The following is an 18,812-nucleotide window of genomic DNA, read 5'->3' on the forward strand; positions in this document are numbered from 1 at the left end:
GTGACCCACATGGTGAGCTGGCCCACGCGGAGTGCCAGCTCACACGGGAGTGCCCCCCTGCACAGAAGTACCGCCCCGCAGGAAGTGCTGGCCAACGCAGACAGCTGGTGCAGTAAGATGACGCAACAGGAGACACAAAGGAGAGATAATAAGAGATGTAGCAGAACAGGGAGCTGAGGTGGCACAAGAGAATGATTGCCTCTTTTCCACTCTGGAAGGTCCCAGGATCGGATCCTGGAGCCACCTAATGAGAATACAAACAACAGAAGAACACACAGAGAAGAGACACAGAGAACAGACAACAGGCAGGAGGAATAAATATTTTTTAAAAAATGTCACACTGGGGAATGATGAAGCAATGTATGTGCAACAGCAATATGATGTCATAATAAAGCTATTAGAAGTGATTATTATATCTTATTACATTGAGATGTAAGGAAATAAGGATATGAAATGACTTCAAGTGAAAAGAGGAACCCTAAGTATTTATATATAGATAAATCAAACAATTTACTGAAAACACTGTTTAGAACCAGAAATTAATTTAGTACAACATAAATAACTGAACTCTCATGTGACTTTCTATAGTTTTTTGTGTTTAAAGTAGTTTTTAAATTTAAATCTAGTTCTTATAATTTTGAAAGTAAAGCAGACAAAAAAACTGCCTTAAAAGACAAGGTTTGAAAAAGCATGTTAAAATTTTAAGATGAGTTCAAAGACAGAACCATATGTAGCAACCTGTGAAGCAAAAAATTCTTCTAGAATGAAACAAGTCTGGTTCCTTGTTCTGGTCACACCCTGACCTTTTGGAAACACACATGAAAGAAATTCATGCCACAACCTGTCAAACAGTTCCAGATTTTCTGCTTATGTATTTTTCAAATGTTATTTAAAAGAGGCTCCTTCTATAACTTCAAGACTCCATGTGAATGATCAGAAAGCTTCAATTAAAAACGAGCTGAGCTGGTTCTTTTGTGCTGCAGTAGACAAATGGTGCTAAATACTACAGAAGCTCCGTATTTCAGAAAGAGCTCCATATTTCTACTCACTTTCCATCTTCTCTTTCCTACAATAAAGAGGTAAAAGGAAGGCCTGTGCCTTTCAAAGACAGAAAAAGTGGAACTTCTGAGTAAATCCAAACGGAAAGTAAGAACTTTATATTAATTTAACATCCTTTCAAAATAGTTCAAACCAAAGCATTAAGTGAATGTAAAGAAACTGCTTCTTTTTTCTTTTGTAGAAGGAGATAGTGGGAGCTGGGAAAAAACTTTGGCCTCAAGCACAGCCCCTTCCGTTCAGTCCCCTTTAATAAATGAAAGCCATCTCCAGGATGAGCTTTACTTTAGTATCTTTAAACTCAATCTCAAAACCACCTTTCCACTTCTGGTGCCTCCTTAATGTATAGTCCTCAGATAACCTTTTCCAAACAACTTGAAACTGAAAATGGCTCCAAAATGCTGCCAGGGAAATGAATACTTCTCAATTCTTTAGTAATGTTGGAACAAAAGCTCTCTCATTGGAGCTACTAGTTCTGAATAAAGAATTTGGTCCCTTCTTCTACTGCGTTTCTTAGCACCAGAAATGGACTTTAATGGAATGGATCATACTAGGTAAGATGGCACAAAATTAAAGATTCTCTAAAACTATACTGTAAAATGGTTTATTTCATCCCTCTCTCCCAGCTCCCAATACATATTCAGAGATACAGTAAAATACTATAGCAAAAAGTTGACTCTTATTTGAAAGCAGTATATACAGCCTCCTGAACTCTGGTCTGTTACTTCTTCAAGAGTACTTAGAGGGAAACGGACTTTGGCCCAGTGGTTAGGGTGTCCGTCTACCACATGGGAGGTCCGCGGTTCAAGCCCCGGGCCTCCTTGACCCATGTGGAGCTGGCCCAAGCGCAGTGCTGATGCCCACAAGGAGTGCCCTGCTACACAGGGGTGTCCCCCGCATAGGGGAGCCCCATGCGCAAGGAGTGCACCCATAAGGAGAGCCGCCCAGTGCGAAGGAGGGAGCAGCCTGCCGAGGAATGGTGCAGTCCACACTTCCCGTGCCGCTGACGACAACAGAAGCGGACAAAGAAACAAGATGCAGCAAAAAGACACAGAAAACAGACAACCGGGGTAGGGGAGGGGAATTATATAAATAAAAATAAATCTTTAAAAAAAAAAAGAGTACTTAGAGACTGAAGTTAACTCAGTTCCCTTATGTATGGAATTTCTACTCAAAGACTTAGTGCCTCTGCCCTGGAGATAAAAGGTGATAACCTTTAAAAGCACCCAGTCCACTGTTCTGTTTCTCCCAACTAAATAAAAGATAAATTTCAGTGCATGCTATGCTGATGGTATATACCATAATTAAAGGATTCCTTAGATGGGAGTAATTAAGAGTGAGCTGGGAAAAAAATTGTTATACAAAGGATATTGGATTAGACTTTATTTTAGAAGTTCTGGATCACAAGTCACAGAGGGATTCAACTGTGGCAGGGGAAGAACACTGATGTGGGGTATCACTGATGAGGGATGCATGGGTGGAAGGGGGTCCTCCAGGGCATGCATATAGAATATATAGATATGTTCGTTGGGTACTGACATAGGGGGTAGAGTTTCACGTGACAACTGAGGGAGTGCTGAGTTCCCATTCTGGGAAATTCCGTCACACTCCCCAAGGGAGTAGCAACAATCCCCCAAGTACAAGGGCAAAAACCAGTGAAGAAGGATGGTCCAATGATGGGCCCTTGATACTGATGATTATGCTTATGAGCCTGTGTGCTTGAAATTTCAACTAGGCCTAGAGCTGCAGGGCACCTAGGATTTTCCTCCTGAGAGCCTCTATGTTGCTCAAATGTGACCACTCTTTAAGTCAAACTCAGCATGTAAATGCATTACTTTCTCCCCAGTGTGGGACATGACTTCTGGGGATGAGCCTCCCTGGCACCAAGGGATTACTACCAAGCACTAGCTGGTGATGCAGCTAGAAAAATAACTTGAAAAAATGGGGAAATGGTAAAGACAAATGAGTTTATATAGCTAAGAGACTTCAAAATGAGTCAGGAGGTCATCAGAGGGGTCGCACTTATGCACGTCTCAGCAGGATCTCAGAGACAGGTAGGGGTGCTCCTGAGGGTTACGGAGACATCCAGGTCCTCCAGTCATGACAGATGGCTCTGGAGTTCAGTGCCTTGTCAGTGGGCCCTACTTTGGAATTTGTGCTCCTGAGTGGGACAGAGTTGGACTCAGATGTGATCTCCCTATGCATGCTTCTTCTGTCACTTTTACTGAACCTGGGGTTGGTGTATGCTCCAGAGACTTGAATCTCTGGACTATCTATGTGCCAGCTGGGCCCTGAGCCTCAGCAGAGTTGCAGCACCTACTCTCTGGTTCATTGGATTTACCCAGGTCAGCTAACAGGAAGGTGAGGATGGTCAACCACCACACTAGGGAACTGAGAGAGTCTACAGCTGCAAGTTGGAGAATTCCATCCATCAGCCATGTGGGATCTAAGCCCCTCTCAATTTAGAGGTGGAGTGGACATTGCTATCCCAGGGTCCTCAGGATGAAGGAATAAAATATGGATTAGAGTAGACTTACTGGTATTCTACTATAGAGTTACTGCAATGCTAGCAATGGAAGAAATTGTATCACTAATATGGAGACAGTGGCCATGGGCATTGCTGAAGGCAGGGAGAGGGAAAAGGAGGTGTGATATTGGGGAATTTTCAGGACTTGGAGTTGTCCTGAATGATGTTACAGTGATAGATGCAGGACATTATATATCCTGCTATGGCCCACTGAATGGACTGGGAGAGAGTGTAAACTACAACACAGACTCTAATCAAGTGCAATGAAAGTGCCATACTAATGAAGGAGGTTGTCGATGTAGGAGGAGTGTGGGGGTGTGGGGAGTGGGGTATATGGGAACCTCTTATATTTTTTTTTTTCAAAGATTTATTTATTTATTTAATTTCCCCCCCCTCCCCTGGTTGTCTGTTCTTGGTGTCTGTTTGCTGCGTCTTGTTTCTTTGTCCGCTTCTGTTGTCATCAGCGGCATGGGAAGTGTGGGCGGCGCCATTCCTGGGCAGGCTGCACTTTCTTTTCACGCTGGGCGGCTTTCCTCACGGGCGCACTCCTTGCACGTGGGGCTCCCCCACGCGGGGGACACCCTTGCGTGGCACGGCACTCCTTGCGCGCATCAGCACTGCGCATGGCCAGCTCCACACGGGTCGAGGAGGCCCGGGGTTTGAACCGCGGACCTCCCATATGGTAGATGGACGCCCTAACCACTGGGCCAAAGTCCGTTTCCCCCTCTTATATTTTTTAATGTAACATTTTGTATGATCTATGTATCTTTAAAAAAAAAAAGAGAGAGATAATAATATTAATTTAAAAAGAAAGGATAATGGAACCAGGTCTTGAAGGATGAATATGAATTTACTGCAGAAACATAGAAGGTTAAGAAAGGCAAAGACAAGACACAGAGGCAAACACAGAGGATGAAGATCAAATAAGAAGCCACACGCTTGAGAAGCACTCTATAGAACTGTGACGTTCTAAAAGAGCATAATTAAGGTGTTTCTGCAGCACTGTTAATTCAAACTCAACACATCTAAGACAGAGTGCTAAAATTCCCACTTCTTAAGCAGCCAAGCTCCAACTTGCTATCTCTTTCTTCTTCTCCCTTATAAACCACATTCAATTACCAACCAGCTGATTTCATCCACAGTCCCTGGTATCTGCCACTACTGGGTGCCTAAGCCATGGCCACTGTGTCCTATTCTGGATCAAATTAACAACTCCAGCTTCATCCCCCATCCTATAAACATCATCAACGAAATTGCCTTTTAAAAGTAGAGCTCCATCATATTACCAATACTACTATTTAATAGTTACCAACTGATGACTGAAAATCTAAATGAGTTAACCTAGCACTCCATACTACTGTTCTTTCCTGCCATCCATCCTCTCTCCCACCAGGCCTAGCCACACCCTGAAGTCCAGTCAAATCAGTCTGCTCCCTGACCTGAGCACAGACCTTATGTTCCCGCATTTATACCTTTGCTCTAACTGAATGATCCTCCTTGGCCATTCTCCTTATCACCAAAATCCTACTAGCCCTTCCAAGGCCTTGCTCAAACATTGTTTCCCCTATAAAACTTTATCTGATCATCTGAATAGTTCCTCCTTCTCAGAGCCAGAAGTAGCTATACAATTAAAATAGCTTTTATTGTACACTTGGCTTTTCACAACAAAACTGTAAACTTTGAGAAGAGATGCTGCTACTTGATACCTTTTTAACCCATCCCTAATGCTCATAGTAACTGATAACCACTGTTTACTGATGATAATGAGGATGTCCACAGTGAACGTGGAAGTCATCCTTTTCCTCATCAACAAGTCCTATTGCCAAAAATCTTCAATCCAGTCACTTCATGCCAACTCCAAAGCCAACTCTTAGTCCAGGTCATCCTTATTTCCCACCAGAACAACTGTAGCATCCTAATTGGTTTCTCCTCCATTCTTGGCTCTTGTAACCCACTTTCAACGCTGCAGCCATAGTGACCTTAAAAGAAGTATACAAATAAGACTGTTCATTTCCCCTTCTTAAAATCCATCAATGCCTTTCCATAACCCTTAAAGTAAAACCTAAACTCTCTATCAGACACTAAACTACGTTGTAAGGATTTTTTGTTGTTGTTCCCACTCTTCCACAGCCAGCCCCCATACACGTTCAGGGAAATATTTAACTTTATTTGGAAGCAGTATAAAAATAGAATTCAAGGACTACAAATCCCTGCCTACCTCTTACCCCCAAGAAAGTCAGTTTCCACCACTCAGGACTCATTATCTCCAATCATGCTGATGTTCTTGTTCTCCAAATATGCCAAACTGGTTTTCCTCTGGACCTTAGCACTTCTGTGCCCTGTGCCCCTGGCCCCCATTCTTCCCATGCCTAGTGCATTCATCCTTCAGCTGTTAGAATGACACCTCCTAGAGTGGTGTTCTCTTTGCCCTGTCTATAGCTGCAAGCACTCCAGTGCCTCCTGTTTATTACATTTAGAGCTCTACAACTCTGTAATTTGGATTTTTCTTTACTGCCTGCCTCCCAGTGAGACTCCACAGATGCTGAACTCTGTCTATAGTTTACCACCATAACACAGTGACACACATAAAAAAAATTCAATGAATGATTGAGCATATTAGAGAACCTTGACCAAGAACTTGCATTCTCTACTTAAAATTGTTTCTGTACATGTGATTAATTGGAGTCACTAATATAGCAGTGAATGTTGGAATGAGTCAATTAAATATATATATACATATACACATACATTCATATATATATACACATATACATATATAAAAGAATGTATCAGTCAGTCAAAAGGGGTACTGATGCAAAGTACCAGAAATCTGTTGGCTTTTATAAAGGGTATTTATTTGGGGTAGAAACTTACAATAACATCGCCCTAAAGAGTCCAACTCAAGGTACCATAAGAGGTACTTGCTCACCCAAAGTCATCTGCCACATGTTGAAGCGAGATGGCAGGCATCATCTGCCAAGGGTACAGTCTTCCTTCTTCCTCTTAAGGCTCCATGGTCCCAGCTTCTTCCAGTCTCACCTGTAGGCAGGCATAAGGCTTTTCTCTTTCCCTTGGGCTCATTTCTTTCCGGGCTCAGCTGCTCTGCTCTTTTCACAAGGTCAGCTGTGGACTACCAGGCTCATCTCTCTTCCCAAGGCCTCTAACATGTTTAATGGAGACGTCTCTTTTTTTTTAATGTATCTGTTTCTCTGTGTATCAACTTCCGTGAGAGACTATGTTTTACCAGCCCACCAAGGGGATAGGGACTCAACCCAGCATGCCTTAATGATGTGGTGGAATCAAGCCCTAATCTTAACATAATTTAGTAAAAAACAGCTCAGCTGAATCTAATACAATCGAAGTGTATCACACCCAGAGGAACAGACCCATTTACAAACATAATCAAGTATCTTTTTTTGGAATTCATAGATACTATCACACAACACTAGAATACACAGTGTTGAAATATTAAGTGAACATTAAAAAATAATTTAAAAATCCTTAGCTTTATGTTTATTTCCTTCACCAACAACATAGATGCAGGAAAAATAAAATGACTGATTAAGGTTCGCAGGTATTCAGGCTTAGATCTGGAAACTGTGGGAGACTATGAATATATGCTCAAATAGCATGCAGCAGACAGACAAGAAGATGGTAGTCTGGGAGCGCTGGGTCCTAGATAAACTACTAAAATGGAAGCTCCATGACAGCTGTGGCCTGGCCTATCTCATTCACCACCATCTCCCCAGCACCTAGCAGTTTCTGATATTTATTGAGTATCCACCATGTATTTGCTGATTGAATGACTAAACTGGTAATTAATCCCCTGAATAGTCAACACTAATTACATATAAGGTCTCTTTGCTGTGAACTGTATCTGTGATAAAACACAGTTCATAGTAAATTTCAATACTTTTAGACAATGCTAATTCTTGAGCTGTAATTTATTATGGTAAACACAATCCCACAGGCATATGAGCTAAGGTGGTGATGACATTTCTAAAGAATACAGCAAGCTAGCAATAGGTGTGTGACAGTGCTGAGTATTTTCATAATCCCCTTTCCTATTAATACAAAAGATGACTCTAAATAAAGGAAGCATAACATCTACTTTATTCCTGTCCTCATAGCAGTCAGTGAAAAAAATCAGAGATATTTTATCCCCTCCCTGCCAACAACAGGGATAATTTCTAGGCAGAGGACAAAGCTGGTAGCTCTGCTCACATAGGGCAATAGCTATTAAGGAGGCCAGGCAGGAAAACAAACAAACCAGATACACAAAGACAAGTCTCGAACAATCCCACAATAGCTTTAGTGTAGAAGGAAAGCTGAAAGTCTGGGAAACTTATTTCTTTTACTGACCAAACAGAAGACTATGCAAGAAGACAGTGGGTCCTGCTGGCTTCCAATTCTATCAGTGGAGTAGAAGGTGGGTTACAGCAAGGAGAGAAGACTGGAGAGCACAATTATCAGTGACCTTTCTTTCTAAGGAGTCTCTCTGCTCTTCAAAATCCCATTTTCCTCACACTTTTGGTTACGTCTAGTGAATGTACTCTATGTGTTAAAAGAGACCCCTACCAACCTCACATTCCTAAATGTGAGGTTTCAAAATGAGTTTCCTCCAGTTTAGGGCCTGATAGATTCAACACAGTGACAAAAAGCCTGAAAACATTTTGAGCCCAATAATAAAAATGTATAATTATTCATACCACTGCTAGGGAAGACTTGCATAGGCAAGTGGTTACCAATGAATGCTGAGTTTCAAAATATTTCTACTTTTTTGTGTGATCCATGCATCTTAAAAAAAGAGAGATAATAATAAAATTGTTAAAATTCTACTCATCTTACCATATTAACATTAAAAACACAAGCACGAAATGATCTTTAAAATTGTCCTAAAACTACAGAATACCTCACAGTTCAGAGAATCCAGATACTACAAAACACCTACAAGTAAAAATATATTGTTTATATGCCCATTAGCACATTACTGCAAAAAGGAAAAAAAAGATACCTTATGTAGCAGTTCAATATGGTTATGAATTCCAAAAATAGATACTGGATTATGTTTGTAATCTGGTCTGTACCTGGGCATGATTAAGTTATGATTAGGGCTTTGATTGGGCCACATCATTAGGGCGTTGAGTCCCCACCCACTCTTGGTGCACTCTTGGTGGGTGGGGACTCACAGATAAAAGGCATGGCAAAGGACAGAGTTGAGGGTTTTTGATGTTGGAGTTTTGATGTTGGAGTCTGATGCTGAAGTCTTAAGCTGGAGCCCCAGGAAGTAGGCACACAGAGGAAAGAGAAGCAAGCCCTGGGAAGAGAGGACCTGAGCCAGGAGAAGAACACAGAGGAATAGAGACAGCTCCTTAGACACAGCAGAAACCCCAGGGAGAGAAACAGAGTTGTTCACCTGATAGTCTACAGCTGACCTTGTAGAGAGGGGCAAAGTCTAGAGAGGCTCATAGCCTACAGGTGATCTTGTGGAAAAAACAGGAGCTGTGAACCCTCACAGACGTCGGAAGCCATTTTGCTCCAACATGTGGAAATAGACTTTGGTGAGGGAAATAACTTATGCTTTATGGCCTGGTAACTGTAAGCTCCTACCCCAAATAAATACCCTTTATAAAAACTAACCAATTTCTGGTATTTTGCTTCCCACTCCTTTGGCAGACTAATACACCTTTATTATTCTCTATTCATTATTCAACGGTCTATTTTTTAAACCCAGTACTTCCCATCTTCCATTTATGCTACACACTGCCCCCTCAAAGCTTTATTGCTTGAAGGATAAGTCTCACCTAAAAAAATATTTCACCAGGGTTGTATTTTCCCTGGAGTATTCAATTTTTCTAATGTTTTTCAACAGAGGAAAAAAGCAAACTATGTAAGACTTCTTTTCTTTGAAACTGAACAAATCTAATGTTACAAGATGTTAGTATCAGGTTAAAAAAAATTATGCAAAGTGAAAGAAACCAGACACAAAGAACATATTATATAATTCCATTATATAAAATGTAAATATAAATCAAGTTATATATATAATAAAAGCAAATTACCAAAGTCGTAAATGACAAATGCTACATATTTATACTTCACATTATCCCTATAATAATTCTGTGACAAGTTAGGACATTCACATTTGTTCCAGTCGAGAAATGGAGGCAACCATTACAGTAAACATTAGACTATCATTCTATGTGTAAATCAGTCTTTGGCAATAAGAATTTGGAAGATGATTTAACTCTCCCATTTTCTGTACCACAGGGGCCAAGAACTCTGAATGAGTGTCAGAGGGCATCTTAGTGGAAACGCAACTACCAATCCTTCCAGGAGCTACAGCTGACCTCTCTACCCAAGACGTTGCTTTCCTTTCTTCTTTGGACTCCTCATATATTAGAAGGCAGACAGCCTATGGAACTCAAGGCTATAACCACAGCCTGCCACTTGCCACACCCAACACCCCCACATCCCCACCCTTAACCCAGAAATCTAGCTTACAAATTATTCATTTATATTCCAGCTTTGGTATACAAATGATACCCTTGGTCCTGCAGAAGGATGATGCAAGCTCCCTAAAGGACTTACTGCATGGTCCTCATAAGCAGAATGACTCCGTATTTGTCCTAATTATGTCTTCATTATGGATTATAAATAGATTTTAAGCATCACTTTGATATCATGAGAAAAACTGATGAACACTTTAAACAATGGATAATGCTTAGCCTATACTATTCAAATCTCAGTCCTAAGGATCCAACATTTCTATGTGAAAAAGCACTTCACTTGAATCTAAATTATGTAATAAAGATTACCTAAAGAACACTTAAGGGAATTTACAGGGGAAAACACACAGTATAAGATTAGGCAGAATGCAAAAGGGTTTAGGAAAAAGAATAAGATCTTATCAAATACATGGTATTCATTAAAGCTAGGTTATACCTATAATACATTACTATTACTCAAAGTAACAACAAAGAAAGCTTTGTAATAAATCTGAACTCTCAACACTTCCCTTTTTGTTAAATTCACTAGCCTAATAAGAATCTTATTGCTTTGTCCTCATTATTTGAAACCTTCCAAAACCTCTCCAGAATTAGAGCATTTGCTACTACTGACAATGGCAATTGTTATCTTGTATAAACAAACAAATAATTTTAAGCTGAAATGAGTAATCAGTGTTAAACAGCGCTCCAATTTAGAAGTGCTTAGTTTCTTTAGAAACCAAGACAAAGAAGATCAAAATATTTCTCTGATCTTCTGAAATGGAACACACTTGAATATCACTTTTGAAAACTCACATAAGAGCAAAGTTTAATCAAATAAAATCGCAAAACTTACTTCCCATAGCCATAAGAGTACAAAAGACAGGTGGAGTCACCTTGATTTAAGAATGCTCGAAGGTTCATTAAGGAGACCCAGAACCTGGGAGGTTCTAACTGAATCATAAGGTATATAGGTGTCTACTTACTGAAAGCAAAAGAAAGATTTTTGAAAATATCTTAAAGAAAGCAAAATGCTATTAACTGAGAATTACTCTGAAATTGCTCTATTCCAGAGCCAGATTTTCATTGTTACCAGGGAGAACACTTAGTGGCTGCTACTGCCTAAGTAGCATATCTCAGCACCCAGTAACAAAGAAGCAAACAATCTGATACAAGCTTGTTCAGTTATACACTTAAATTATTCAAGAAAAGGGAGCCAGGGACTTGATAGCGTGCCCTACACACAACAGACAATACTAAGAGACTGAAGCACCCATGTAGCATTAAACTCTGGGGCAAATTTCAGGTATCCCAAGAAAAAAGAATGACAATTTCTGTGTTATTATGAAACCTGACCTTCTACAGAGATACTAGTCTCAAGTAGTTTTACCAGCACCATCTATGAGTCAAATTTTAGATTTAAATGGCAAAACAGACTCATCAATAATTAGGCCTTGGAACATACCCAGATTAAGAGCATTAAATGAATGCTTGTTACAACACACCTCTGCTGGGCTGGATTTATACAGCATAATACCCAACAAAGTCCTGGAGGACAGAGGAAAGGAAGTCCTTTAACATCATAGTACAACAAAACTTTAAATGATGCAATAAAGCTCTAAAAACAGAAACAGACATCCTCTACCTCACCCCACATAAACAACATCTACACACGAAGCACAACAAAAACAGCATAGAACCACACTATTCAAACTCAAAGGAATTTGCTGTTCATGTAGCCCAACCATCTCACCTCTAGTGAGGATACTAAGTTACAAAGAAGTTGTCCAAGGTGACCCAAGCTGCACTCTAGGCCCAAGGTGTCCACCCCACCTTCACTAGACCGGGTTTCTCTAAAAATAAAATAAAATAAAATAAAATAAAAGAGAAAGGGCCATTTGACTTTTTGTCATACTCATCAGGGGATCCAAATATTGTGCAAATCTTTCTGTCCTTGACTTTCCAAGACTAAAAGCAAAACAGATCAATCATCCAAGAGGTTCCTAGGAAAACCTAAGCTCTCCAAAGTGAATACAGGCCTGGGAATCTGTAAGAGACCCGCCACAATGTCAATGCAGAAGCATAGCAATTCATTTTCAAATCCTTCTCTTTACTCCCCAAGAACCACATAGCTGATGAGAGAAAGGGGTCTGAACTCTGCATCAAGTCAATGGAATTGTGCCAGAATGAGAAGAGTCTCAAACACGAAGCACATCAAACTTAGCAATATTCAAGAGAAAGGGAAATTTCCTATATGCCTCAGGGAACCTTTCCCAGAAGATCTCAAGGTTGCTAAAAAAGGAAAGACTGCATCACTGTATCTGTGATGCAGTTTCACCATTCTTAAAGATGGTCAGCTATGTTTAGATTTAGTTTTCCCAGCAAAGCAAAGGAAAAATGTCACCCAGGGATCAGAATGAGAAAAGGCTAGGAGAAGGGTATGCTGGCCACTGACTGGGCTAAAAGATAAATTATGGAAGGCCCTATCTGCCTTCCTATAGCATCTATATCCTAAATCTACATGACACATACTCTACACAACCCAGAAATGCCAGCCCTTTTTCAGGTTACCATCAGAAGCTTTCGTTGCTGAAGTTGAGCTTTCTGGCTTTTTCCTTTTATATTGAAGGTCTTTCTAATGTGTTAAGATTGCTAAGACTATAAGGAGGAAAACAATTCCTAACCCAAAGATAAAGCACAGATAAAAGCACAGTAAAAGATCAAACCAAAAAGTTAAGGTGAAAGGCTTTTCTGAATTAAAAAGAAACTCATTTTATTAAATAAGTTGCTTTAACTCCAAATGTGACAAAGCTAGACAGGCTTCTTCTGGTTGTGTATGCATACAGCAGTATAAAGTTGCTTCTAAAGCATACAGCTTTAGATTGTTTGTGACAGTTATTAAAATGAGACTAATTAAAGATATAAAACAACTCAGATTTTTATAAAACTTCAGAGATTACCAAACATTTGAATGACATAACAAACCTAATTGCTTAACCTTCAAAACACCAACTTTTAAAACATACCAATTTATTTTGTTTCAATATAATTCTTTAAAGTTTCTTTTAAACAGATATATTATAAAAAGCCCAATATTACTGGAATCAAAAATTACTAAAGTGTTGCCAAGAAGTCATACATATTAGTCAAATTAACTGATAACTTTAAAAGAATCCCAAGAAGACTCTATCACTTCAATAGTCAAGTAAAGTTAAAGCAAGTAGTCACTGAAAAAACTTTAAACACTTAATGACTGAGATGTTTATCTGTAAAATTTTAAAAAATCAGCCCTACCCACGTAAGGTGGATGAGAGTGAAAATAAACAAAGAGACATGCCCAATAAACATTCAGTTATAACACAATGTAAGCCAGCAAGTGGGAGAGTTTTACACAAAGAACAGTTAAATACAAGTAATGCTGTAGCTTGATATGATAAAAAGAGCATGAAACTAGGCATCATTATCCTGGTAGGAGTCTAATTAATCTACTTCAACTACTAAGTACTAGTAACCTCATAACATAACACAAGTCACTAAAGTTCACGGAGCTGCTGTTGTCTTATTTAAAAAGTAACAGGACTGGAAGAGAGGAGATCTGAATTCCTTTGGGCTCTGCTACTACGACAGTATTATTTCGTACCTAAATTACTGTTCTTATACATAAGCAACATTTCACATGACTAAATTTTCTTTTTAAATGCCAGCATGTCATAAGCAGATACCTGACTTTTCCCAGCTCAGGGAGAGAGCAGAGGATACCACTGCTTTTGTAGCCCTACAGGTAGGCCTATGAGTTGTTCAAGAGACTACTACCCTATACCTTCACAGGGTGGGTCAAGGATTAAATGAGATAAAGACACATGTTATCCTCCATTTACCAGATCAGAGAACCCAAGTTCAGATTAAGTCATTTACCAACAACTCAAACCAATAAGAGTACAAGCTGGATGCAGAAAGCAGGTCTTCAAATGTTGAGTCCAGTGCTTTTTTCAACTAGGTATTGTTGAACTCAAGAATGGAGATGCAACAGCCAATTCTCACTAATGTCCATGTCCAATTTGCTGGGGTAAAGAGGAAGGCAGTCATTTGTTCAACACATTCATTAAACCACAAGGCACTGTTCTGAGTGCTAGGAATATAGCGATAAACAAAAGAAAAATCTCTGACCTCATGGAGCTGACATTGTAGTTGGGGAAGATGACAAAGCAAATGAGTAAAATATGGGGTCTACTGTAGTGGTAAATGCTATGCACAGTACTTTGGCTGATTTTCTTCTTTTAAATCAACTGAATGCCATTTAAAGAACTACTACAACAATAAGGCATCTAAAGTAGTTTTCTGTGCATTTCCCCAAACAGGGACTACTCGGGATACAAGGAAGACTCTGGCCTGCTGATTCCTATTTAATATTGACTATTCAAACTCTGTACTGTCAACTACGAAAGGTGTCTGTCACAGTGACAAAACTCAATCTAAATTCCATATTAACAAAGACTTCCCCCCATCTTTAAATCCACAAAAGGAAAATGCAAATGGATTTACAGAAGAGAGCCAAGAGAAGTTATAGGAGCACCTGATCTGAGATAGCACAAATGTCTCCTAATGCAAAGTTTAAAATGTACTTTGCAGGAAGAGGACTTGGCCCAGTGGTTAGGGTGTCCATCTACCACATGGGAGGTGCGTGGTTCAAACCCCAGGCCTCCTTGACCCAGGTGGAGCTGGCCTATGCGCAGAGCTGATGCTCGCAAGGAGTGCCCTGTGATGCAGGGGTCCCCCGCGAAGGGGAGCCCCACGCGCAAGGAGTGCCTCCACCCAGCACAAAGAAAGCGCAGCCTGCCCAAGAATGGTGCTGTCCACACAGAGAGCTGACACAACAAGATGACACAACAAGATGAAGCAACAAAAAGAAACACAGATTCCCATGCTGCTGACAACAACAGAAGCAGACAAATAAGAGACAGCAAATAGACACAGAGAACAGACAACGGGGGGGGGGGGGGAATAAATAAATCTTAAAAAAAAAATGTACTTTGCTAAAATGCTCTAAGAATATTGTGCACATCATTTTGCCTTTTCTGTCAATTCTAGTGACAGCCTCCAGTAACATATTTAATCAGTTTACAGGCAATTTCTCCAGCTTTTAACAAATTTTTTTTACATTAAGAGAGCAACCTACAACATTTGTATAATGGTACAAATATGAGTGTTCTTCTGTAAACTATAACGAATGTACAATACTAACACATGGTGTTAATAATAGGGGGTGTATAGAAAAAATATACCAAATGTAAGCTATGGACCGTAGTTAGTAGTAACAGTCTGATGAAGTTCCTTGAAAATCTGTAACAAATGTTCCACAACAATGTAAGGTGTTGGTAGACGGGGTGTGTATGGGAATTCGGCACATTACGCACGACTGTTTTGTAAGCTCACGACTTCTTTAATAAAAAATATATATTAAACAAAAAGAAAGCAGCATTAAAAACCTAGTTTGCAAAAAAAGTTGCTATAACAAAAGATAGCCTGCTGCGAGATTCCATACACTTGTATAAGTACAGTCTTAAAGTTTAATTAACCTGGCTGGGTTGGTAAATCATGCTAAGATGTTTACTATAGCTTTAAAATCCCCTTTTAGTTGCTCGAACTTCACGGTCTTCGGAGTTGCACCTGCATCCTAAGAATTACGGTAAGTCTTTTTTTAAATTCACTGCAGCTTGCTTTTATTGTGTGTCTATAACGCACAACCCTTGTTTTCAACGGTGCTCCCACAAGGGAGTTGAGAGAGGCACGTTTACCAGTGGAAGAACCAGCTTCAGGGTCGGCTTACCTGTCCTAAAGTGAAGATCCAGTGGGGCTTTCCGTCTAGACACACCAGGGATGAGGTGTTTGTTTTGGTGTCTCCGCGGGCAAGGGCGCTTCCCAGCCGGGTTCGCGAAGCTGGGTCCCTTGCGTGCGGACTGGGAGGCGACCCACCCACCCGCAAGGTTCAGCCGGGATCCCAGGCCGGGCCCCCCGCGCGGCCCCGCCCTGTCCGCCGAGGCGGGTCCCGACCGGCCCAGGACGGCCTTTGGGGGAACTTGCGAGGTCAGGGGCTCGGGATTTCGCCGTGGCGGTGGGAACACGGAGCGGACAGAGCGGGGAGTCGCGGCCCGGGTCGGGGGTCAACTCCGAGGGGGCGCGGGGTCCCGCGCGGAGCACGGGCCCAGGCCCCCGGGCGGCCGGCCCGACAGGCGCTGTCCTGAGGGGCGGCGGCAAGTGAGGCCCAGCCCCCCAGATCCCCAGGAGGGACACTGGACTGAGCGACGACAAGGCGGGTCCCGGCGCCTGGGGCGGCCCAGGGGCACGCCCCGCCCGGCCCGCCCCCCGGGCTCCGGCAGCGCTGCGCCGCCCGGCCGGTCGCGGGCCCCTCCTCACCTGATGTACGGGCTGGCCGCCGCCAAGATGTTCTTCTGCACCGGGATCTCCTCCCCGTCGAGGACCAGGTGCGCGTCGCAGAAGCGGGACTCCTCACGGAAAGAGCTGAGCGCTCGCAGCAGGCGCGCGGCGTGCTGAGGGTCCGACACGGCGCTGCCCTCGGCCATGGCGCCGCCGCCACTGCCCTCTGCCTGCGGCGCCCCCTCCTCGGCCGGCAGGTCCCGCTCGCCTACGGCGCGGAACCCCTCGTGCAGTCCACCGCGGCGCGCCCCCACCGGGCCCGGCTCTCAGCGCTCCAAACCCTGGCGGCAGTCCCCGGAACGCGCCTGCGCCATCCGCGGCCGGCCGGGCAGGCGCCTTTAAGGAGCCGCGGCGTTGCGTCATTTCTCCGCGACGCCCCCGCTGCCGAGCTCTGCTCCCTATTGCCCTGCGTCGCCGGAGGCAGCCAATCAGAAGCCTCCTTTCTTCGGTTTCGGCCCCGGGGCTAGCAGTGTGCAGTGGCTGGGTCTAAGGCTAAGAGTCATCTTTGCGGCGGTGGAGGGGTGTGCGGGCTGGCCAGGACTCTGGTTGAGCGCGTGAGCTCTGGATCCGGCCTGTCTGAGTTCGAGTCTCAGCTCCTCCACTTACTAGCTGTAGGGCCGCGGGTCAGGTGCCCATCCTCAATTTCCCCATCTGCAAAAGGAAGGTGATGATACCTTGGTGTTGTGGTGGACTCATGTGAGAGAACGGATGTGAAACTCCGAGGACGGTTCTTGGCCTATCACAGGGGCTCAATAGACGTAGCTTTCATTATTTATGAGAGAAAAGACTTGCCTAGATAGGAGCTTTCAGGACAGTGGAATAAAAGCACACGGGCCCGAGAAAGCAGAACCTGAATGAGGGCGTTTTGGTTCCGTGCTGGGGAGAAGAGGTAGTGAATGGAGGTAAAGAAGTAAGCAGGAAGCCCCCAGAATGTACACAGCCTCTTCCACTATGGTGAAGAGGTTGTTCTTGATCCTATAGGTGTTGGGAACTATGGAAGTGTTTTAAAGCAAGGGATTTATAAAGATCATTCAGCTGCTACACAGAGAATGGAGCGGGGAGAGGGGGTAGCTAAAGGCAGGAAAATGCTTAGCTATTGCAGTACTTGAGGAAATGGAATGGTGGCTTGGATGAAAGGGTGTTGATGGAGGCAGACAAAAGTGAACGGCTTCAAAAGAATAAAATGTAAAGGGCAAGAAGTTCAGAGTAATGTTCAGATTGAGCCACTAACTGCATCGATGTTGGTACCTTTCAGGGAAATCTAGGAAACCCTGGAGTCGTGGAAGATAGAGAGACTCCAGAGCTTCAAATGGGAACCAGGCTTCCAGCTCAGCAAAGATCTAGGTTGTGACAGAAAGCATTCCTGGGTCAGTTTAGCAATCCCTCAAACTCGAATGTTTTCACATGGGAATGTGGAATGTAGCTAACATTTTGTGCAAACATTAAGTACTCTATAAGCTTCCAATAAATTTTCAACTTGAAGACAGAGGGCCAGAAGAATGTGGACAAGAGCATCCCAGGCAAAGCAGGATGGGGTTTCATTGTATCAGCTCAGTCGTCTTCATCCAACTGAAGGCTCAGAGAAAGTCTTGGGTCTATACCCTGCACCAGTTAAGGTTTTGGGGTCACTTGCAGGAATCGGAATATGTAACTGCTTTCGGGAAGTGGAATAGGAGGGGGAAAGGATGTTACTAGCGGAAGGTCCAGACATTTCCTTTCTTGTTTAATATGCAGCTCAGTAGAATTTGCTTCAAAATAAAAGGATGGTGGGGGGTCAGAGATGAATCAACAGTGGCCATGATTTGCTAATTGTTGAAGTTGGATGATGAGAATGTTGAGGATACATTGTACTCTGCTCTGTATTTTAGTGTATGTTAGATAATTTCATAATTAAATGGAAATAACAAACAAGATTAGCAGCTCAAGTTTATCTTCTCCATGATACCTGCCCCACACCACTCTCTGGGAGCAGTCAACAGTCCTCTTTCCAAACAGTTGCTGGACTTTGAATATTGCTCCATCAGGAAGCTTATTGTAATAATTTGTTTATCCTTGTCACCTGCTACCTCTCATATTTTATTTTATCTCAATTTCCAGGTCCCAAGCACAGTGCTTGACACATGTTGTCCTCAGTGAATGTTGACTGGATAAAGGGATTGGAAAAACTAGACGCTTAATAAATATTATCTGAATTGTAGTCTCTGTGTCTTCTTTCTCAACTGGGCTGTTGTTGAGGTAAAAACTGACATATATGACTGGGCAGTTTTCTGTACAATGTAGGTATTTAATAAATACTTTTTGATTAA

The 18,812-nt window shown here is 42.2% G+C and overlaps 1 protein-coding gene and 1 long non-coding RNA gene across 3 annotated transcripts in view; one reads left to right on the top strand and one right to left on the bottom strand.

Annotated features, from left to right (window-relative positions):
• The window catches only part of GAN (gigaxonin), a 79,684-nt gene extending 62,707 nt beyond the window's left edge, over positions 1-16,977 (bottom strand). The window contains exon 1 of one of the 2 annotated variants that reach the window (XM_004449490.4): positions 16,486-16,977. In XM_004449490.4, the coding sequence (XP_004449547.1) occupies positions 16,486-16,652 (167 nt within the window). In that variant the 5' untranslated portion in view covers positions 16,653-16,977. Of the gene's footprint in view, positions 1-15,898; positions 16,339-16,485 lie in introns of those variants that run through there. The other variant, XM_071209047.1, reaches the window with a different exon arrangement.
• LOC139436847 (uncharacterized) lies at positions 16,799-18,812 on the top strand. The gene is made up of 2 exons (XR_011646268.1): positions 16,799-17,873; positions 18,604-18,812. It is a non-coding gene; the product is annotated as an uncharacterized lncRNA (long non-coding RNA).

Source organism: Dasypus novemcinctus, chromosome 18, assembly GCF_030445035.2.
Source record: "Dasypus novemcinctus isolate mDasNov1 chromosome 18, mDasNov1.1.hap2, whole genome shotgun sequence".
In the NCBI taxonomy this organism is placed as follows: domain Eukaryota; kingdom Metazoa; phylum Chordata; class Mammalia; order Cingulata; family Dasypodidae; genus Dasypus; species Dasypus novemcinctus.